Here is a 22854-nt window from a genome sequence, read left to right as displayed (position 1 = left end):
GGGAGATTTTGAATAAAATCAAGAATTGTCATAATTACCTCCTGCGGAAGTGCAGTTATGACATATTCATATTTTGTCCCTTCCTGAGTAATGTTCTTTCGACTTAATTGCATTTCAGCATGGATGAACCATGCTTCAGGGCAATTAGTCCAAAATTGGGGAAGTTTTACCGATGTAGCAAAAATTTCGTTATTTTGATTCGCATATGGATTTGGTAAATCATTTTGATAATTTTCATTATCCAAATCAATAAGCGAATCGTTTACTTGATTTCGTGGTGTAGATGTACGTGTATTATTTGATGGTGAATGAAACATTGTTAATAAAAATAATTACAAAAATTATATTATAGGAAGAAATAAAAAAAAAAAAATGTCCGGAAAGGAGCGTTTACAAAACAAAAATGTTTAATCTATTTTGATACATATACATATACATATAAATAATATAAATTTAAATGAACTAATTTTTAGATACAGCTCACCAAATCCCTTTATTTGTTGTTCATAGTTGTCGCAATTATATATTTTTTACTGATTTCGAAATAAGGTGTTTGTCCAGAAGACCCAAAGGTAGGTAGGTTGAACTGGCCGGTCCATGAGGACCTCACATAGACTGATTGAGTCCGTAGTGTTACCAGAAGTTTGTTTTAACGACCAAACTGAAAAAACCCTATCAAAAACCAGGACCTATGTTATAAAATAACTCCGTCCTCTTGGCAAATACTAGAAGCTTCCTAGGACTTAAGCCACTTGCTGCTTCTAGATCTGACAGCTGTATCACTCCTAATAGCTGGAGTCTTAGCCTGGCAAGTGCAGGGCACGAGCACAGAACGTGCTCGATCGTTTCCTCCTCCAACCCGCACTTCCTACACCTGCTATCACTGACCAAGCCTAATTTAAAGGCATGTGACGCCAGAAGGCAGTGTCCAGTCAGAATACCCGTCATGAGTCTACAGTCCTCTCTTTTTAATGATAGAAGCAACTGTGTTAGTCTAAGGTTGTAAGACCTACACATAATCTTCGACACTTTACAGCCCCGCGCTTGAACCCACGCCTTTTCTGCTTGGTCGATCATGTGCACCTCTCGCCTTCGCTTAATCTCGCCCAATCTAATTGGGACGTCTACGGAACAAGCTTCAAGGGATGCGCCCTTTTTAGCTAATTCGTCCGCTTTTTCATTCCCATCTATTCCCATATGCCCTGGGACCCAATATAGATGTATGCTTCTCCCTGTCCCGATTCTCTCCAGAGACTGCTTACACTCTAACACGCATTTAGATGCTGTGCTATGCGAGATTATTGCCTTAATTGCTGCTTGACTGTCAATATAAAAGTTAACACGGTTGCAGCTTAAGCTATTCTCTTCCAGGGTTTCTACTGCTTTGGTTACGGCTAATATTTCCGCTTGGAAAACGCTACAGTAATCCGGCAGCCTGTAGGATCTGCTTTATTCCGGATCAGCGCAGTATACCGCAGACCCTACTCCTTCCACTATTTTGGAACCATCGGTGTACACATGTATCGCCTCGTCCGCCATTTGCGCACCCTTGCGCCAACCGTCCACCTCTATTGTGGCCTTAAGATCTCCCTCAAAGTGCAGGTCTAGGATGATTCCTAGATATTTTGTGCAAGGTTTCTCCTGTAAGGTCACCGCTCCTAACTTAGGCCTGGTCCAATTTGGGACCTTGTACCTCTTTGTAAACAAGACCATATCCGTCTTCTCCGCATTGACTTTCAGCCCGACATTAGATGCCCAGGTATGAATATCCCGAAGCTCCCGATCCATCAAAGAACTAATCGTTGGAAGGCATTTTCCACTTATGACAATTGCAACGTCATCTGCGTAAGCCGTAAGTTTTACGGGTCCCTCATCGAATTGCCTGAGCAGTTGGTTGATGACCAGTGTCCACAGCAGAGGTGATAGCACCCCCCTGCAGCGTGCCCCTGTCCACTGATTTCGTGGCCTCGTACAATCCCCATTGTGATGTAATCTTCCTGCAATTTAAGACCCAAAACTTCGTAACAAATTTCCTGAGCCTTCCCACACGTTCTCTGTACTCACGGGCGAGCTGTTGTTTCTATTACATTTGTTGTTGTTGTTGTTGTGTGTTCCGGCTTTCTATTGTAGTTGTTGTAGATGCTGCTGCTGCTCCTTTAAGTTATTCGATATTGCTTTTTTTGTATTTTAACGTTTGAAATCTCTGCCTCTGAACGATGATGATGTACGGTAGCAATTGTTTGAAGTTGGTGCGATTATAACGTGTTGGCGCCACTTGAGTACTTTTTATTGTGTTGGTTGTTGATAATCCCGCAGTGGAATTTGTTGATGTCACGTTTTAGTTTAATAGTCGTTTTTCTTGGATCGAACTAAAGGTACGATGATATAATGTTGTTTTGAAATAATTCAAAAATACTGGATGGAACGAATTTTGACGCTCCAAATTCTCAATGTAGTAGTTGATTCAAATCACATTCGATCGGTTGCTTATACGGCTTTAGAATGTTAAGTAAACTATCTAATCCAGCTGGTGAATCAATGGATACTGATGGTATCTTATTATCTTGTGATTTGTTGCTCAACTGCAGTGCTACTCCATATGATAATTTAGCACACACACACCAAAAACGTTTCTTGTTTTATTTAACTATTATCTAATTATTTAAATAATTAGTAGATTATATAATTTTTCAATCACGCATTTTCTTCGAATAAATTAAGTTATTTCCACGATTCACGACTGTTGTGACTGGCTGGATCGCCAATGTGGTAGCCGATAAATATACCACTATTAAATTATACGCACACTGTTTTATTTTTATTAAATACCTTTATTATAATCACTCCTAAATGTATGCTAACAATTCGTTTTAAAAATTTATATCAGAATGAAAATTTTTGAAACAATCATTTCAAAATTGAAATATAAAAAATTAACAAGAACCAAAAATTCAATTTATTTAAAGTAGGTACATTTAAAGTTGAATATAAATATAACCCTACAACTACCTTCTCCTGTCCATCGACCAGTTGTGATAAAATGCCTTCTATAGCATATCCACTCGCATCTGTATCTAGAATAAAGGTTGCTCCTGGAATCGGATATGCCAACATTGGGGTAGTGCACAAACGCTCTTTCAATGTTTGGAAAGCCGCTTCTTGCCCCTTCTTCCATTCAAAAGCTTTATTTTTTCTTGTAGGCTCATGGAGGCTACGGGCTACCCTGAAAAGTTTGGCACAAATCGCCGGTAATATGTGCACATCCCAAAGAAACTTCTTAATTCATGCAAGTTCTGTGGTCTTGGCCAATCCTTTACTGACTATATCTTTTCATTCGCTGTACGAATACCTTCTGTCGTTACCTTGTGACCCAAATAATTTACTTCCTTTTTAAACAGCGCACACTTTTTGGGACTTAGTTTCAGACCAGCGCCAGCTATTCTCTGGAAAACTTCCTCCAAGTTTTTAAGATGTTCATCGAAGTTCTTGCCCAATATGATGATGTCGTCCAGGTATACCAAACATGTTTTCCAATGCAGTCCTTTCAATACCTGATCCATGAGTCTCTCAAAAGTAGCTGGTGCATTACAAATTCCAAAAGGCATTACTGTAAATTGCCAAAGACCATCTCCGACGCTGAAGGCTGTTTTTTCTTTGTCTTCCTCCTTCACTTCCACTTGCCAGTATCCACTTTTCAAGTCCAGTGTGGAAAACCATTTCGTACCAGAGAGCGAGTCCAGAGTGTCGTCAATTCTTGGCAATGGGTAGCTATCCTTTTTCGTGACGTCGTTCAACTTGCGGTAGTCCACGCAAGATTTTCCCATCCTTCTTCTTCACAAGTACCACAGGTGAGCTCCATGGACTAGCTAATGGTTCTATGACGCCGCTGTCGCTCATTTCTTGTACGATTTGACTCACAACTTCCCGTTTCGCCAGTGGAACACTACGAAGAGCTTGACGTATCGGCCTCGCGTCTCCAGTGATAATTTGACACAACATTGGTGCGGCCTGGTTTAGAACCATCCTGGTCAAATATGTTTGCGTACTTTAGGAGCAGTTGCTTTGCCTTACACTGATAATATTCCTCTAGCCCCTCCGTCCATGCCGTGATGTCATTTGAAAGATCAGTATTACTAGATGAAACGTGTTCCTGGAGCTATTCACAGTTAATAGCTACTTCAGCCTCTTGGCATCTTCCCAAAATTGCCCCTTTGGTCAGTTTGAGTGGGGACTTGAACTCATTGAGTACTCTTACCGGAATACGTCCATCTTGTTTTGTCATAGCCAGGGTTTTTCCTACAAGTATGTTCGGTGCTGATTTGTTTGCTGCTTCGACAACCCACAATTTGTTTTTCCCACAATCTCCATCAACCTTTGCCCAGATGACTGCTTCTGATTTTGGTGGTATTTGCTGACTCTCTTCCACCAGCACTGGTTTCTGCTGTAGCCTCTCTCGTAGCCGAAATTAAGTGGCACATCCATGTTCTTATATCGCATCGTCTTGCTTTGCATATCGATCTTGATGCCTTGGTCGATTAAGAAGTCCACTCCAATTATGATTTCATCAACAATTTCGGCCACTATAAAATTGTGTACTACCGTGACGTTCCCCATTGTGACTTCACATGCTACTTCACTAGAACCGTGGTGTCTTCTCCAGTGGCTGTACGCAATCTTGCTCCATGCAATGGTCTTATTTCCTTGTGGATTAAATCCGCTCTAATGATGGAATGAGATGCACCCGTATCTACAGTCAGTAAACGTTGCTTTCCATCCACATGTCCTCCGGGAGTAAGATTGCATGACCTTCTTCCAATTTGTGAGATAGAGATTACGGGGCATTCAATTGAGGATGCCAGCTGTTGCCCCTTGCGGCTGACTAGCTTTAGTTTAACAATTGAGTAGATTTGGAGATTTCCTCATCTCCTTCAGCTTTGCGTTTACGGCCATCCACATTCTTGGAACTATTAGAACCGGTGCTGCAATGACGTGCAATGTGACCTGGGTTGCCGCACTTGAAACATTTCGTAACTCCAGCATTTTTCTGTTGTGGCCCTTTCAGTGCTTCCAAAATTGTGTCTACCCAGTCTGGCCTTGCCACTTCCACGCGATGAGCTTTGTACGCTGGCTTACTCAAAAGTGAGGCTGTTTCTTGAGTCAGTACATGTGATACCGTTTCAGCAAATGTTAGTTTTGGATTCGCATATGTAGCTCGTTTCGTTTCCACATCTCGTATGCCATTTATGAAGCTCTGGATTTTTGGCCTCTCGGTGTATTCCACGGGTGCGTCCGCATTTGCTAGATGGGCCAGTCTTTCGACATCCGACGCAAACTCCTGCAAAGTCTCATTCATTTTTTGGTAGCGATTTTTAACTCAATTTGATATATATGTTTCCTATGCTCGCTTCCGTAACGTCTCTCGACAGCGGCCATCAATGCTTCATAACTGATCCTTTCGTACTCTGGAATAGTCTGTAAGATTTCAGCTGCAGGCCCTTTCAATGCCACGTACAGTGCAGCAACTTTATCTTCAGTATTCCAGTTGTTCACTGCTGATGTCTTCTCAAATTGAAGCTTGAAGTCCTGGAAAGGAACAGATCCGTCAAAAGATGGAGTTTTTACCTTCGGATTGCTTGCTGAAACAGTCGGCCGATTTAGTGTAATTGCACCATACGGCCTTTTAAATCATTGACTTCTGCCTGAAATTGAGCTATTTTTGCATCCTGCGCTTCCAGTTTTGATGATATCTGTTCCAAAATTTCTGCCGACATTTAAGATATACATACGTGCCTCTTGCGCTTCCATTGAGATACCATATATGTCTTTTGGTCTTCCAGTTGAGATGACACTTGCGACGTCATTTCTGAAATACGTGCCTCCTGTGATTCCAGTTGGGAGGCTATATATGTCTTCTGTTCTTCCAGTTGAGTTTCCATCTTGGATGATATGCGTGTCTCCTGTGATTCCAGTTGAGTTTCCATCTTGGATCTTATCTGTGTCGACATTTCTGAAATACGTGTTTCTTGTGCTGCAATCTTGGACGTTATACGGTTCTCCTGGGATTCCAATTGTGATGACATTTGTGACGACATTTGGTTCAACACTGCTAGTATCGCGTTAGTGTCAACACTTGCCAATGGATTCGGAGTCTCTATCTTCTCTTCCATTTTAGTCGCTGGCTCTTCCACATCAGGATAAAAGACATACTCGTATACATTAATTCCCTCCAACTCTAATACCTCTCGTAGCTGTGCTTGAAATTCGATCTTATTTCCGGTTGTATTCAATCCACGGTTCTCCAACTCCTTTTTCAGTTGCAGGATCCTTAATTCACTTAACTTCGCCATGTCCTTGTTGTGCTCTGCAACTCTGGAATTTATTCAACAATTCCTCTTCTGCCACCAATTGTAACGAATTTACTGCAAATCCTCTTATTTGCAACCTTCTGCTAAGTTCGAATCACTAAACTGTTGAATGAATAACTCCAATATTTAATAATGCAAAATGGCCTTTATTCAAGTACTTTCAAAATAACACTTCTATTGCTCGACAGATAGCGTCCTTAATCGAAACTGATTTATTTCGCCTCTACTGTTGCTGCCTTCTATACTCTCTGATTTCCTCGTTCGCATCTTCTAGGCGCTTCCATTTCCAGAATCTACTAGTTGGCCATCAGCTATCAAATTTCTCAGCTGTAACTACAGATGCACGATTTTATAGCTTTTCTCATTGCATACTTTCGGGAGTATCTCAGATATATGCATGTGGTTGTGCATTGCTTCTCCGCTGCGTTTACGTACATATGTGTAGACATAATGATTGATTCGTTTATGTAGATACAAGTAACTGTTTGCTTTATTGTTGTTGTGACTTCATTTACTTAACATCAGACTAGGGATGTGAGTATCACTTAGTGTCACTAATATTCGTCACAATATTGTCAATGTTTGAAATTTAGCAAACCTAAATATTCATTTTGCATGGAGAAGTGTTGTCTTTTAAAATAACGTTTGCAAAATGAATCCATAGAATATTGAATTCGCATTAACCACAGTAAACATATTAATAGTTAGCCCCTTTCATAAAAATATTTGTTATAAATAAATGAGTTTAAAAAATTCAATTCTATCTAAAAATTTGTTTATTTAATTAAGATAGTTATTTAAAAATTATTTCGCCGAAATAAGCAGCCCTTACAAGTGTAGGTGTTTCTTATTTTTCAAATGTCCCGGGAAATTTTTAAAAATCCCAGGAATTTGGCTCAAATTTGAGTTTTTCCCGGGAACCCGGAATAAAAATCTGGCAACACTAATTCCTATAACAAGTCGCTAAAGGCTTGGTTTCCTCGGAAAGCGATGCCGCTTTATTACGCCCGCTAAAGAACGCCCGGTATACTCAGCGTTTTCAGCGGCACCGCTTTGTTGGAAACTATGAACACTTACGGCAGATGATCCACAAAATTTTGTTTGACATTTTTCCTTTTTTTTTTAGTTTTTCCTCATGTTTTTTTAACTGCAAAAATAAAAGATGTTCAAAAAAATTTAAATTCAAAAATATTGTTTATTTTAGAAATTATTGACAAAATGTTCACCGCTTTGACAATAGCGGTGGCAAAAAAGGTGATGAATGAGTTTCTACCGTCATGACGCCCGTAATATTTTATGCCCTGCCGCTATATTGCGTTACGGTGAGTTTCACCGTCTTCTTAGTTTACACATAATTTTGTACTTTTACACTGCAACAATTTTGACAACATACTCTACCGCTATGTAACGGCAGCTAAATAGCGGCACCGCTTTCGAGAAAACCAAACCTTAAGCTTTCGAAAATAATTCGATGCGGTGACAAACCAGCAAACTTTTAATATCAAATCGGAAATTTTCGATGGCAAAGCGATAACATTTCGATAGCATGCTGATAGCCGAATAGTTAGTTACTCCTTAACGTTTCAAGGTGTTTCTCTGGTGATTAGAATAGTTTCTTGTGTGCTATGTTGCTCGGCAGCAACACCTAGAGCTTTAAGCAAAGTGACGTCGACGAAGGTATGAATTCGATGTGGCAGTCCTATAAGTTGTGTGCTGGCATACGGTGTGAGAGCCAGGAGGCGCGTTAGCGAATGTTCGAACTTTGGAAATTGTAGCTCTTAAAATAGCCAAAAAAAACTGGAAGCGCCCTTGTACGCAATCAACAATGGGCCAGCATTAGTGCTAATAGTTAATACTGTACCAAAAGAATCCTGACTATTAATAGACCATTAGTAGCGGGTAATGTTCGGATCCTCCCTGGAGTAAGTGAATGAAGGACAGTCCTTCCGCAAGGAGTTACTCTTTGGATGCAATTTTTTTAACGATTTCCGAGAAATTTAACCACGTTATATTAAAATATCAGCCATTGGTCCTGGAAAAACCCCCGGCCAACACATCGATTTCCCTAAGAAGATACAAACAAAACCTTTCCTAAATATTACTTTTTTAAATAAAAAGTCAAGTTATTCATAGTAAGTGAACCTCTTATACAGTATTCCAATACAAGTGCATTTACATTCTACATATACGATCTCCCGTATAGAATACCACAAAGACTTCGTTTACGCTTACACTTTACACCTTATGCATACAATCAGAGCGCCTCCATATCGTGAGCAAAGATGTTTATATATCAAAAATGGCTGAAGGCGAAAGGGTAATGTCGGGAGTAAAATATTTTTCGGGGAAAATATTACCGATTCATCCATTTTATTGATTGGCCCATAGGCTTTCACATTTACATTATCAAGCAAAATAAAACATTATGTATGTATTATTGCTATAGTAAGTAAGTTTATCACTAAGCTCCTAACCTTTCAAAGGCATTTTATGCTAGCAGATTGTTGCGGTTACTACAGCCATTAATTTCTATATTATTTATGTTTAAACACCAATTCATCTGAGCACAATTATCACAAACGAGGAAACACACTTTCCATCAACCTTTATCGGCACATTTATCATTCATCAACTCACTGCCATATCAAAAGCTTTCCCCCGACTACATACAGTTAAAGCAGTACTTAGCAGTTAAATAATATGCAGAATTACCATCATAAAATCATAGCAATAGGGAAACAGATGTACCTACATATGTAAAAGTATGTTGAAAACATTAATGAGCGATAAGCGTATGTTGCTATAAAAATCTGTGAATAAGGTTGTTCTATACATAGGCGTAGCAAAGTAGGGATAAGGGTTTTCTTAAGGACCCATTACTGATACTTAGCATAGACTTGACTTGACTTGAGAACTGTCACTTACAGTTCTGTTAAATGAACATTGCATGTTACTGATTACTCAAAACTTAGCAACACTTAACTTGACTTGGAAGTCTGTTGAATTTTGATTTTCTATGTAAGTTCTAAGTGACGTTTACATTTTGAGATGCCATTTGTTTGTTTCCATTTCATTTTGACATTTTGTCATACAAATTGACCTTTATTGATTATGATGCCAGATTGTATGCGCTAAGTGGAGTATAATCGTGGCTAAGTTGCCAAGTCAAGTCAAGTCTATGCTAAGTATCAGTAATGGGCCCTTCAGGTTCCCTGCAGTAAAAAAAAGTCAATTGCAAAAAAACAACTAGCTTATAAATAGTTATTTTATAGCAATTGTAGGAAATAGAGCACTTTAAGCACCCCGCCGAATAACTAACGTCTAACTACACCCTAAGTCATGCAGAGGAATCCAAAATTGGTAAAGTTATTTAAAATGTCAATGTGGCAACACGGGTGGCCATGACAACTATCATCTGTTTTATGCAAGCAAAAGAAAATTAAAATTTGCAAAAGTGACGCGCATTTGTGAAAATTTTAAATCAATTATAAAAAAGTGAGTATTAAAAGGTAAAATATGTTGAAAAAAGGTGCAAGTGTTAGAAATCAGCGTAGGTTAGTAAAAAAACAAAAAGAAATTTACTTAAATAGGCTAACAGTGAGTGATGCAACAAATGCAGTAACAGCGCCAGCTGCATCGGCATTTGATGATTCGGTGCCTCATTTTTCCGGTCATGATTTTCACTGTGAACTTCAAAACACTGAGCCACAAAAATCTTTAAAAGATAAGCTACAAGCCTTATATTTTAAATATAATCCCTCGCGAAAGTTCTTCGAAGAGCTTTTAAATAAAATAAATGTAAGGCGCGATAACCTCCGAAGAGATCTAAGGCCGAGCTTCTCTTCCATTTGCGTCGTGCTCCTCTTGATTTTCCCTACAAATTGGCCGGACGGGACCTACATGTTTTATGCCGACTCCGAACGGCATCTGCAAAGCAGATGAGTTTTCACTGAGAGCTTTTCATGGCAGAAATACACCCGGAGTGCTTGCCAAACACTGCCGAGGGGCGACCCCGCTTAGAAAAATTTTCTTCTAATTGAAAAATCTTATTTCTAAAATTTTGATGTTGCTTTGCCCGGGAGTTGAACCCAGGGCATACGGTGTTATAGGCGGAGCACGCTACCCATCACACCACGGTGGCCGTGCAAAGAGCTTTTGCAAATCTTAAATGAGGAAAATTTAGATGTTCCTCTAAGCACTTTTTCTATCGAGGAGAATGCATCTCCCGTGGATATAAAATCAGTTTCCCCTGGTTTTTATATTCATTTTGGTTTGGAGAAGCAGATTGCAAAAGCTTCGGAAGACATACGAAGAGATCTTGTTCGATATGAATATTGACGGACTTCCATTGTACCGCAGTTCCAAAGCACAGTTGTGGCCGGTTTTGGTGAAACTGGTGAACATACCAAATATCGCAGTTTTCCCTATTGGTGTGTATCTGGGTAAAGCCAAACCAGACTGTATTCAAAGTTTTCTTGCGGACGTGGTTAGTGAACATAAAGATTTGTTAGAAAATGGGTTTGTTATTCAATATAAATCGATTAAAATTAGAATCAGAGCCATCGTTTGTGATGCGCCCGCTAAGGCCTTCGTTTGTGGAATTCCTGGCCACACTTCATCTCATGAATGTTCGAGATGTGTCCAAGTTGCCAAAAAAATAAATAACGTGCTTACGTATTCTCTTCAGAGCGGCGAGCTCATAAGTGGAGCCGACTTTTACTCTAGGAGATATCCTAACCATCACAAAAAAATTTTCTTAAACAGCAAAACTCCTTTCGAAACTTTGCATATAGATATGATTGATCAGATCCCTTTGGATCCAATGCATCTCGTGGATCTTGGGGTGATGAGAAAGATGCTGCTGCGATTAGTAGACAATAAAATTTGTGCAAGAATTAGTAACTCTAATAAATTAAATATTTCTGCACATTTAAAATCGCTTGGTGCATATATTCCCAAAGAATTCGTTCGGAAACCACGACCTTTCGATGAACTTGTATACTGGAAAGCCACAGAGTTCAGGCAATTCCTTCTGTACTCTGGTATTTTAGTTTTAAAAGAAAATGTTAGCGATGATTTTTATCACCAGTTTCTTTTACTACACATTGCCTGTAGAATGCTTTCTTGCCCAAGGACTTGGGAAAAAAATATTTCTGTAGCTCACAACATTTTGCAACTTTTCGTTCAAAATTTTCAAATAATTTTTGGCGAAGACAGCGTATCGTATAATGTGCATGGGTTGCTTCATTTAAGTGAAAACGTTAAGCATTTTGGGCCCTTATACAATTTTTCGGGGTATGATTTCGAAAATTATTTGCAAAAACTTAAAAGTTACGTTAAGAAACCCTCTAAAATTTTACAGCAAATATTTAAAAAAGTACAACGCGAACCCATTTTGCAGCCTACTAAAACGCACAAATTAAAAGAAGTAAATGGACAAATAATAGGTTTTGATTATGAATTCCATTTAAGCACGCAAATGTCAAATAGCTTTTGCTGTCTTATGCATAATATACCAGCAAAAATAGTGGGGTTCGAGATGGACTCAGGTTTGGTAATTCTAGCAAGGAAATTAGTAAACGTTAGGAGCTTCTTTACAGAGCCTGTTGATTCTTTCTCTTCCCTAGGTATATGTATCGCTGATTATGACACTTCGCAACCTATATATAAATACAGCATTCAACAAATTGATTATAAACTCATGTGTCTCCCTTATATAAATCAATTTCTTTTAGTACCATTGTTGCATACATCAACATATTCACAATGAGTCGAAAAGTCAACTTTATTCAGAAGAAGAAGCCTGCAGTGGATCAAAACATCCCATTTAAAGGTACATACATACATATTACTTTCACTTTTTCCAGGCATGCTTAACCAACGAACCGATATCATTTCGTTACGATAATTAACGTTAATAAACGAAACAAAGTCATTTCGTTTCGTTTATTAACGTTAAGAACGTCAAATTAACGAAATGATTTTGTTTCGTTTTCTGCCATATCAAAACGAAATCAAATCGTTTATGTTGATTATTAATTTCAAACTATGCTGGCAAAGCTGATTGATGGCGGAGTCATTAAAGGTGAAAGCATCAGGCAAGCTGATTGCAACTTTTCTCATGAATTTTGACAGTACGAACATTTCTCAGAGTATTTTTGACATTACCACCAATGAATTACACAAACAAATTACATGGAGTTTGTGTGTGTATGTCCGCTCGCTGTTACCACCTTACGGCTTCACGATGGCTATAGCATTGCCAGCACAATTCAAACATAAAGTATCACGTTTTTGTTAAAGTTTTTAACGATAACGAAAGCTTTTTGTTTCGGCTAAAATCGAGATACAATTTATCTTGATAATTTCTTTATCGATAATATTTCGAAGTGTTTCAACGGAAACGGTGGAAATTTTTGGATAAACGATTAGCTTAACGTTAAAGTGCATCCCTGACTTTTTCCAACCATGTTTTTAAAAATAGACTTAGACCCATTTTTACAGTGCCCAGTTAACTGACATTATTCAGTTATTCACTTAGGGCATTACATTTTTTATATCTATATGCATACATCTATAAGAATAAACATCTTATTTCTTTTTCAGAAAATAATAAATGCGAAAACTGTATAGATTCCAAAATGCTTCGCGAGGAAATACAAGAACTTAGAGGTAATTTGATAACGATCATTTAACATTATATTATTATGCCTCTTTTTCACACGCATATACGTTTTCGCTTAAATTTTGTATGAAAAGATAAGCGCACAAATTTAATTTTGCATGGAAATGCATAAAAAAAAAAAAATAGGCATAATAATCACATAGGTATATATGTGTCTAAATATTCTAAACTATGAAAATTTGTATTCATTTAGGCGTTGTAGAAACTCAAAACAAAATTATTTTGCAGACGTTGGCAGAACACATCATATTACTAAAGCAAATTATATACCAAGATTCAATTTCGGACGATATGTTGAAATCTTTTCCTTTGAAGTCATTAGACGAGTTGAAGGAAATAGATGAAAAAATATGCCAAGATAACAAAGCAGTTTATGTAAGTTATACATGTATCTGCATAACCATTGTATGTACATATGTATGTAACTTTGCCTGTACAAATGTATGCAGAGCAGTAGTATTGTTGTCAACTATTCGAATAATTCAAGGTTCGATTCGAGCTCAAGGCCAGAACAATAACTTTTTTCTAATGATAATTATTGTTATTTTTTAATTTTTCTAAATTTGAAAAATTGTATTTTCGAAGGGTGCTAAGCCGTCATCATCAGTACGCGTTCTACTTACTATTGTTATATTGTTCGAATTTTTTATAACTGTCGAATAAAAAAAAAATTTTTTTAATAGTCCCACCCTTTTGTTTACATAATAAATTTGTCTCATGTCTTTGGCAGATCAAAGCGCTAAAAACGCTACTGAAGGGGAAATTGACAAAAAAAATAGATAACGTATTCAGCACCGAAGTCATCATCGCCATTAACATAGATGGAATCCACGGAAAGCAAGGACTAAAGGAATATCGGCAGTTCTTCGATACTTTATTAGGTAACGTAATTTTTATTTACATATTAGCCTTATTAATTAACAATAATGTTTTTTTCATACAGCTGCAATTGATAGTCCGGATCCAACTACTGAACTCCGGCGTGCGTTTGCTGTAACAAAAAAAAGATACTTTCACAAAGTATCTATACGAAAAGCTGCGGAGAAAAAGCGTAACACCGAATTAACTTCGTAAACACTTTCTTTTATTCTAATTTTAGTTATTATCATACATATCGTTACCCTAATATAGAAAGGACCTAACACATATTTTATTGCTTTCAAATTTAATTCTAATTTCAAATTTAATTTAAAATACATTCCTATGGCTCATTCCATTCCGCGCAGGACATGATTTTTGATTTCGATGAAATTTTAATATGTTGTTCTTTGGTCAAAATAATGAAACACGGGCTTTTTTTTGATTGCCTTAAAAAAATTTCTTTTCGGATTTATCAGCAATTGAATTCCATAAAATGCAATGGGTATATTATTCATCCATTTTTTCAACTGTCAATAACTTTGTCAAAAATTAACCGATTCTCTTGATTTTTTCTTTGAAATGTTCGTAATTATAGTTACTTTTATATAACTTTATAAACAATAGCATATAGTTTTAAAACAAATTTTTGTTTAGTATTTAGTAAAAATTTATGACTTTTTTCAAAAATTAAGTTCTCAAAAAACGTTATCTTTTTTGATTAAACTTTTTCTATATTGAGTGAACAGTTCATATTTTAACTTGGCTAAATATCCTTTAGCCAAAGCTTGTTGTTTTCGAAATATGAATTTTTTAATATTAAACTTTTTTTCGCCATATATTGATGCAATACAAATCAGCATACAAGGCGACCAATGCCAAATGCTGAAAATTAATTAAAATATCACATTTATTATCACAGTTATTATTTTTTAGAATTACAGTGATTTTGTAACAGGGCATGGCAAAGGCTCTTGTGACGGTATTGGAGGCTTAGCGAAATATTTTAATATTAAAAAATTCATATTTCGAAAACAACAAGCTTTGGCTAAAGGACATTTAGCCAAGTTAAAATATAAACTGCTCACTCGATATAGAAAAAGCTTAAACAAAAAACAGTAACCGTTTTTTTGAAATATTAATTTTTGAAAAAAAAGTCATAAATTTTTACTAAATACTAAAAAAATAATTTTTTTAACTATATACAATTGCTATAAATTTATACAAAATTAAAAGTAATAACGAACATTTGAAAGAAAAAATCATGAGAATCGGTTAATTTTTGACAAAGTTATTGACAGTTGGAAAAATGGATGAATAATATACCCATTGCATTTTATGGAATTCAATTGCTGATAAATCCGAAAAGAAATTTTTTTAAGGCAATAAAAAAGCCCGTGTTTCATTATTTTGACCAAAGAACAGCATATTAAAATTTCATCGAAATCAAAAATCATGTCCTGCGCGGACCGGGTGTCTTGAAATGGAATGAGCCCTATCCATTTTCAATTATTACTACTGTTTGTCAAAAAATAAATACACAACAAATTTATTATTTAATGTTAGTAAGTAAATAGATTGGCTTTTTATTTTTACGTTACAAAAATATATATATATCTATTTTCAATTATTATTACGGTTAAACAAAACCTTAATACATTAAAAAAATTTATTTATTTATTTTTGTAAGTAAATATATTGAATTTTTATTTTTACGTTAATACATATACATGTTTAGTTTTTATAAATATCAATGAAAATGAATTTAATAAATAAAATGTAAATTTTTATAAAAAAATTACTTTTTTAATAACGGGTTTACATCTGGTTTTTAGCACCTATTAATAAACTACCATCTTTCTAAATAGCTTATATGTAGTATCTAACACACTAGGTACTAGCTGGTTTAAAGGTGTGGGTTTAAATCTGATGTTTAGTAGATACTAAGAAGCTACCATCTTTCTGATAAGCTTATATATATTTTCAAACAAACTAACTACCAGCTGGTTTAAATGTAGTCAAAAAGTAGCCATTGGCTATTTTTTGGTTGAAAAGTAGTTAGTTAGTAGGTGGTTGGCATCTCATGCAGAGGTAACCATAACTGTCCGGATTCCGGCCATCGTCGAACAAAAATAGTTAGTCCGCGTATATGAAAATTTACAGTAAATATACAGCTCTAGTTGATTGGTAAGCAACTTAAAGTTACTTTTACGTTAAATACTTCTCCTGCAGGGTTAGATTAAGTTGAACTGGTCGTTCCGTAAGGACCTTAATGGAACCTTAATTTGGCGGTCTTAGAACATGAACATAGAAGATGCTTAATCGTTTGCTCCTAAAACCCGCACTTTGTACATTTGCTATCACTGATGAGATGCAAAGAGCGAAGAATCAATCTTGCCAATAAATGCTACTTTGGACTAGGTAGGCAATTGAAAAGTAAAGTCCTCTCTCGGCGAACGAAAATCATACTCTAGAAGTCACTTATCGTACCCGTCCTGCTATATGGGGCAGAAGCATGGACCATGACAACAGCAGATGAAGCGGCTTTGGGAGTGTTCGAGAGAAAAGTTCTTCGAAAGATTTATAGACCTCTACGCGTTGGCGATGGCGAGTACCGAAGAAGATTTAATGATGAGCTGTACGAGCTATACGAAGACATCAACATAGTCCAGCGAATTAAAACGCAGCGGCTGCGCTGGCTAGGCCATGTTATGCGAATGAAAGATGATGCTCCGGCCAAGAAAGTGTTCCTATCGGAACCCGCCTATGGAAGCAGAGGTAGAGGGCGGCCCCCACTCCGTTGGAAGGACCAGGTGGAAAACGATTTAAACTCCCTTGGTGTGACCAATTGGCGCCGGTTGGCGGAGCGAAGGAGCGACTGGCGCGCCTTGTTGGACGGCCATAACCGTTTAGACAGTTAAGCGCCAATTAAGTAAGTAAGTAAGATGAGATGCAAAAGCATATGGGGCCAGTAGGCAGTGTCCAGTAAGAATGCCCATCATGAGCCTACAGTATCCTCTTTTAAGAATAACATTGTTATCCTAATGTCGTTGAACCGGCACATGATCGGCACCTCTCTATTTATCATTCTCTCCCATAGCAATGGCTTTCAACTGGCACTTTAAACATTTTGATGTCCTTCGAATGGCCTTTGTAGGCCTACCTACTTGTTTCAGTCGCAGGTGGTTCTGAGACAGTCGATGTCGATGATTGATTAATTTAAGACATATAGCTCAGACTTGTTGGTACAAGTGTGGCTGCCAACTGTACCGCTGTGCATCCCACTAGCACCAGTTCGGAGGAAGTCATTAAACTTGTTGTGATAAACTGTGGGAACAGTTTCTTTCCGGATCTGCTCAGTATGCCGCAGATCCTACACTTTCCGTCAAATTTTCCGTTTTGACCCATCAATGCGTAGGTACGGGATCAGGTAGACTGTTAGTCAAGATTCGGTAGATGCTCATCTACTATGCTCTTACGGTCTGCGCCAAAGTTGCCTCGAAGTATTGAGTCTAGTTGTATTTCAACGCTATGTTCTTGGTATATATTGGTATAGAAATTTGGCCGTCGAGGTAGTTTTCAGGAATCTCGTCATGCGCACCTCCACTTATTTCTTGAAGTAGGTTCTTTTTGTGTAGTTGTCCACCAAACAAGGGCCCCAAATGCACTTTCTTTCTTCTATATGTCTTCCTACATACAGGTTATGTTGAGTCCTTTGTGAAACCACGCCAGATAACGCTGCCATAATCTCTAGTTTTCTATGGAATCGGTGCATAGCACCACTTCGTATAAGGCCAATGCCAACCTTGGATAAATCCTCTGGAGATCCAAGTGAACTGAGACCGAAATATTTTCGCCTAATTCCGACCAAATGGAAGAGGAAGTATCCGCCCAGCATGTGCTTAGTCGACTCGAAACTCATCTGAACAGAAGTAGACCAGAGGTGGAAGTCGGAGCTCCATATTCTGTCCAGCCCTGTATTATTTTGAGAGTGAATAAAAGCGAAATTTATAAAAATATCCGTAAAAGTGCGCTAAAAAGTAAAAAGAGCAGCAAAGCTGGACTTATCAGCATGGACAAAGGTGGCACTTGGCTCATATTAGTTGATATGCACGCGCCACCCTCCCCTCCCCTATCCTCCTTAATTTAATAGCACAACGTGTCCACATTTATTTCAATGGTATGTCTTCTTATGGGAAAAAAAAATTATAAAAAAAAATTTTAGTTAAACGGTTTTATTGAAAACAATACTTACATTAAGTAGTAATAATACTAAAAGCTAGAAAATAATTAGTTGGGTCCTAGGTACTAGTCATCACACTCCTCATCAATCTAGGGCGTTGATCAGACAATTAAATAAAAGCGTTGGACGCGTAAAATTTCTATTGATAGTCATAAGTAAGAAAAACTGAACCTTAATCAGGTTATACTACACCTCACATTTTTAGAAATTTCACGCGCACAACGCTTTTATTTAATTGTCTGATCAACGCCCTAGACTGATGAGGAGCGTGATGACTAGTATCTTGGACATACCTAATTATTTTCTAGCTTTTAGTATTATTATTACTTAATGTAAGTATTGTTTTCAATAAAACCGTTTAATTAAAATTTTTTTTAATTATTGTATTTTCAAGTTTTTCGTCTTTACTTAATTGTCTAATATTCTTCATTCTATTTAGTTCATTTAGTGACTCATTGTTACAAGGATTCTTTCCTGACAATTTGTTACAATATAGGTCACATAATCCTTCCAAAGACTCTACTCTACTCGGTGCCACGTATGCTTGTCCCTCCTCGAACTCCAAATGTTTTGGTGTCACTACTAGCGGACTGTATGAATATTTGTTCCAAATGTGAGCCAAATCTGACCACATATACGAGTATTTTCAATACCTCGATCCTTGCCACACCTAGCGGAATTTTTTTTTTTTCATGAGGTAATTTCTATTTCTGTAATACTAGCCTTTACAAGCGGCCCCGTCCGCAAGGAGGAAATGAAATATATGGGCTATTCACGTTAGCCTGCTTATCAAGTTATCTGTTTAAAAATGTTTTCCTGTCTAATGCATTTTATTTTTGTAACTGAGTAAAAAAGAGATCTAAATGAGCTGATAACCTGATAAGATCCTCAAATGATCCCGAAATTATCCAGAAAAAGGCACGAAATAATCCCGACGATATCGCGGACGGATCCCGAAAACCATCCAGAAATGCCCCGGAAGGATCTCCAAAAGTTCCCGGAATAGTCCCAAAAAAACCCGAAATGACAGCGACATGATTCTAGACTTATCCAGAGAACCACACAGAAATGATCCCTGAAAGGTACCAAAATGATCCCGAAATAGTCCCGAAAAAGTTCCGAAATGACCCTGAGGGGCTCCCGGAAGGATCTCAAAAACCATCCAGAAAATATCCACGACAGGAACCCTTCCTATCCCGACATAGTCCAGAAAAAATTCCGAAATGACCCCGAGCGTATACACGACGGATCGCGAAATCCATACAGAAATGATTCCGGAAGGGTCCCAAAATGATCCCGAAATAGTCCGGAAATGAACCCGATTAGGATCCCGCACCGATCCAGAAATGATCCCGGAAGGGTTCCAACACTATCCCGAAAAATTAACAAAAAAATCTCGAAATAACTCCTACGGTACGGACGGATCCAGAAATGACCTCGGAAGGGTCCCCAAATTATCCCGAAATGGATCCCGAAAAAGTCCCGAAATTACTTCGACGGGATCCCGGACGGATCCCGAAAACCATCCAGAAATGATGCCGAAAGGGACCGCAAATTATCCCGAAATGACCCCGACGGGATCCCGGACGGATACCGAAAACCATCCAGAAATGAAGTCGGTAGGTACCCCAAATGATCCCGAAATTGTCCCGAAATGAACCCGTCTGGATCCCGTACGGATCCCGAAAAGTATCCAGAAATGAGAGAGGGAGAGAAAGGGGGAGGATGGTGTCAGTGCTCATTTTGTAAGCGCTCGACTTATTTGACCTATTGAGTTTGTAATATTGGTGAAGGTCAGTAAAGGTGAAGTTATAGTGTGTAAAAATTATTAAAAAGGACCTCCCCCCTTTTGAAAAATATGTTGCTAGTAGCTTCTTTTAGACTATTGGCTATAAGTGTGCCAAATTTGATCAAAATCTGTCCAGCCGTTCTTGCGTGATTGAGGCACAAAGACAAACGTATGGACATCCAAACATCCAAACATTCAAACTTTCCTATTTATAATATACTAGCAGACCCGGCAGACGTTGTTCTGCGCTAAATTTGGTCTATCTGCATACATTTTAAAAAATTTTCATCTATCTCCATCTTCGTCTCATTCTATGTCTTTCTCAGTCTCATTCTTTCTTTTTTATATCTTATTACCAGCCCCAGAAGGTGGTTTGTATTTTTTCCAGTCCCATTCCGAGTCTCAGTCTCATTCCCGTTCCGAGTCTCAGCCTCAGTCCCAGTCCTAGTCCTAATCCCAGTCCCAGTACGTCTCTGGTCTACTTCCCGGAAAAAAGCGTCGTAAATACTAATATAAGCAAATTTATATACCTAATTTCAGGCAAATCGAATAGGACGTACGTAAGTAGGTATGTGGGTATTATTAATTCATGTCTTTATTTCGGTTGATGCGACTAAATCGAATATCACAATGAACGTTACTTGAAAGCTCTCAGCAACAGCTTTCATTAGATATCCATAATACTCACACATTCTGGGGGTATCCGGTTCCACGTTTTGGCCTATATCTCGAGACCCTAGTCACCAATAGGTATGAAAACTATCCTGTACTAAAGCACTCATCAACAGGTGCAATTTGATACCCATAATGTAAAAACACTATCTGGGCGTTCACGAGCCCACGTTTTGGCCTATATCTCGAGACCCTAGTCACCCAGGGGTATGAAAATTACCATCTACTAAAGCACTCATCAACAGCTTTCATTTGATATCCATATTCTATAAACACATTCTAGGGGTACCCGGGGATACGTTTTGGCCTATATCTCGAGACCCTGTACGTCGATCCTGAATTTTCTTTGCTATAAACCTTACGGAGCCCGAGACCTTTCCAACGAATGCAAAATGTGGAAATCGGTTCGTGCGTTCTGGAGTTATAGCGTCAGGAAGGAAAACCGGACTTATTTTTATATTATACTAGCCTTTACCCGCGGCCCTGTCCGCAAGGAGAAAATGAAATATATGGGCTATTCACGTTAGCCTGCTTATCAAGTTAGCTGTTTAAAAAAAATTTTCTCTCTAATGCATTTTATTTTTGTAATTGAGTAAAAAAAGAACTAAATGAGCTGATAATCTGATAGGATCCCCAAATGATCCCGAAGTTATCCAGAATAAGCCACGAAATGACCCCGACGCTATCGCGGATGGTTTCCGAAAACCATCCAGAAATGCCCCGGAAGGGTCTCCAAAAGTTCCCGGGATAGTCCTAAAAAACCCGAAATGACAACGACACGATTCTAGACTTATCCAGAGAACCACACAGAAATGATCCCTGAAGGGTACCAAAATGATCCCGAAATAGTCCCGAAAATGTTCCAAAGTAACCCCGACGGAATCCCGGACGGATCCCGAAAACTACAAAGAAACATACAGGTAAAGCTAATAAAAGCGTGCTAATAAAAACAATTGAAGGAGGGCGAATGGCGGGAGGAGACCGAGAGTACCACCGATCGTTTTTCCAAAATTGTTTAGATCTCGATCTGTATGTGCCAGATACCAAAAACTATTGATTTAGGAGAAAATTTATATTGATTTATAAAGCTTATAGATTTTACACCAGAGGGTAGAGAAAGGGGAGGGGGGGCGGAGGGTGTCACTGCTCACTGTGTAAGCCCTTGACTTATTTGACCCATTGAGTTTTAATATTAGTGATGGTCAGTATACGTAAAATTATAATGTGTAAAAATTATTAAAAAGTAATTATTCGAAGGGGTCGTGGGACCTCCTCCCCCTTTCCATGTTCGAAAAATTCCGCCAGTAGACTATTTTCTCTGTCCCAAATTTCATCAAAATCCGTGTAACCATTCTGGCGTGATTCAGTCACAAAGACGAAAAAATACAATAATTAAATTATAACTGTTCCTAGTGGGCAGGGACCTCCCCCCTTTTCAAAAAAAATATAGCTAGTAAATCCTTCTAGACTATTGGCTATATCTGTGCCAAATTACATCCAAATCCGTCCAGCCGTTCTTGCATGATTGAGTCACAAAGACAAACGTCTGGACAAACATCCAAACTTTCCCATTTATAATATATATATTAGATACTAGCCTTTACCCGCGGCCCCGTCCGCAAGGGGAAAATGAAATATATGGGATATTCACGTTAGCCTGCTTATCAAGTTATATGTTTAAAATTTTTTTTCTGTCTAATGCATTTTATTTTTGTAATTGAGTAAAAAAAAGATCTAAATGAGCTGATAACCCGATAGGATCCCCAAATGATCCTGAAATTATCCAGAAAAATCCACGAAATGATCCCGATGATATCGCGGACGGATCCCGAAAACTATCCAGAATTGCCCGGAAGGTTCTTCAAAAGTTCCCGGAATAGTCCCAAAAACCCGAAATGATCCCTGAAGGGTACCAAAATGATCCCGAAATAGACCCGGAAGAGTTCCGAAATGGCCCTGACGGGCTCCCGGACGGACCTCAAAAACCATCCAGAAAATACCTAGGAAGGGTTCCTAAATTATCCCGACATAGTCCAAAAAAGTTTCGAAATGACCCCGAGGGATTCCAAGACGGATCGCCAACACCATACAGAAATGATTCCGGAAATGTCCCAAAATGATCCCGAAATGACCCTGACGGGATCCCGGACGGATCTCGAAAACAATGCAGAAATGATGCACAAAGGGTCCCCAAACGATACCATATCAGTCGAAAAAAAGTCCCGAAATTACCCGGACGGAA

At 38.1% G+C, this 22854-nt stretch overlaps 2 protein-coding genes across 7 annotated transcripts in view; one reads left to right on the top strand and one right to left on the bottom strand.

The window, feature by feature from the left end:
* The window catches only part of LOC137237670 (RRP12-like protein), a 312941-nt gene that overhangs the window by 236958 nt on the left and 53129 nt on the right, over positions 1-22854 (bottom strand). Inside the window, exon 1 of one of the 4 annotated variants that reach the window (XM_067761666.1) lies at positions 7443-7514. The exons of the other annotated variants lie outside the window; for them this stretch is intronic. The gene's annotated coding sequence lies outside the window, so the exon portion shown is untranslated. Of the gene's footprint in view, positions 1-7442; positions 7515-22854 lie in introns of those variants that run through there. 4 annotated transcript variants of the gene reach the window in all.
* Positions 9799-14597, top strand: LOC137237663 (uncharacterized). Of its 3 annotated transcripts, XR_010949005.1 has the most exons (5): positions 9799-9860; positions 12101-12198; positions 12972-13037; positions 13781-13931; positions 13994-14597. XR_010949005.1 is itself a non-coding variant. In XM_067761613.1 (3 exons), exons 1-3 carry the CDS (start codon positions 13342-13344, stop codon positions 14122-14124), a joined length of 366 nt encoding a protein of 121 aa, XP_067617714.1. In that variant the 5' UTR covers positions 13313-13341; the 3' UTR covers positions 14125-14593. The 3 variants fall into 3 exon arrangements, 1 of the variants encoding a protein (XP_067617714.1); XM_067761613.1 differs by lacking the exons at positions 9799-9860; positions 12101-12198; positions 12972-13037 and adding an exon at positions 13313-13425 and having other exon boundaries at positions 13994-14593; XR_010949006.1 differs by lacking the exons at positions 9799-9860; positions 12101-12198; positions 12972-13037 and adding an exon at positions 13377-13455 and having other exon boundaries at positions 13994-14593.

The sequence above is a fragment of the Eurosta solidaginis genome, chromosome 1 (assembly GCF_040869045.1).
Source record: "Eurosta solidaginis isolate ZX-2024a chromosome 1, ASM4086904v1, whole genome shotgun sequence".
Classification (NCBI taxonomy): domain Eukaryota; kingdom Metazoa; phylum Arthropoda; class Insecta; order Diptera; family Tephritidae; genus Eurosta; species Eurosta solidaginis.
This window is presented reverse-complemented; position numbering and strand designations above follow the sequence as displayed.

Bases quoted from the DNA above. Each gene is read 5' to 3' on its own strand.
- LOC137237663 (XM_067761613.1), top strand. From the start codon at position 13,342: ATGTTGAAATCTTTTCCTTTGAAGTCATTAGACGAGTTGAAGGAAATA. The intron at 13,426-13,780 runs GTAAGTTATACA...TGTCTTTGGCAG, and splicing joins AAGATAACAAAGCAGTTTAT to ATCAAAGCGCTAAAAACGCT. The intron at 13,932-13,993 runs GTAACGTAATTT...TTTTTCATACAG, and splicing joins GTTCTTCGATACTTTATTAG to CTGCAATTGATAGTCCGGAT.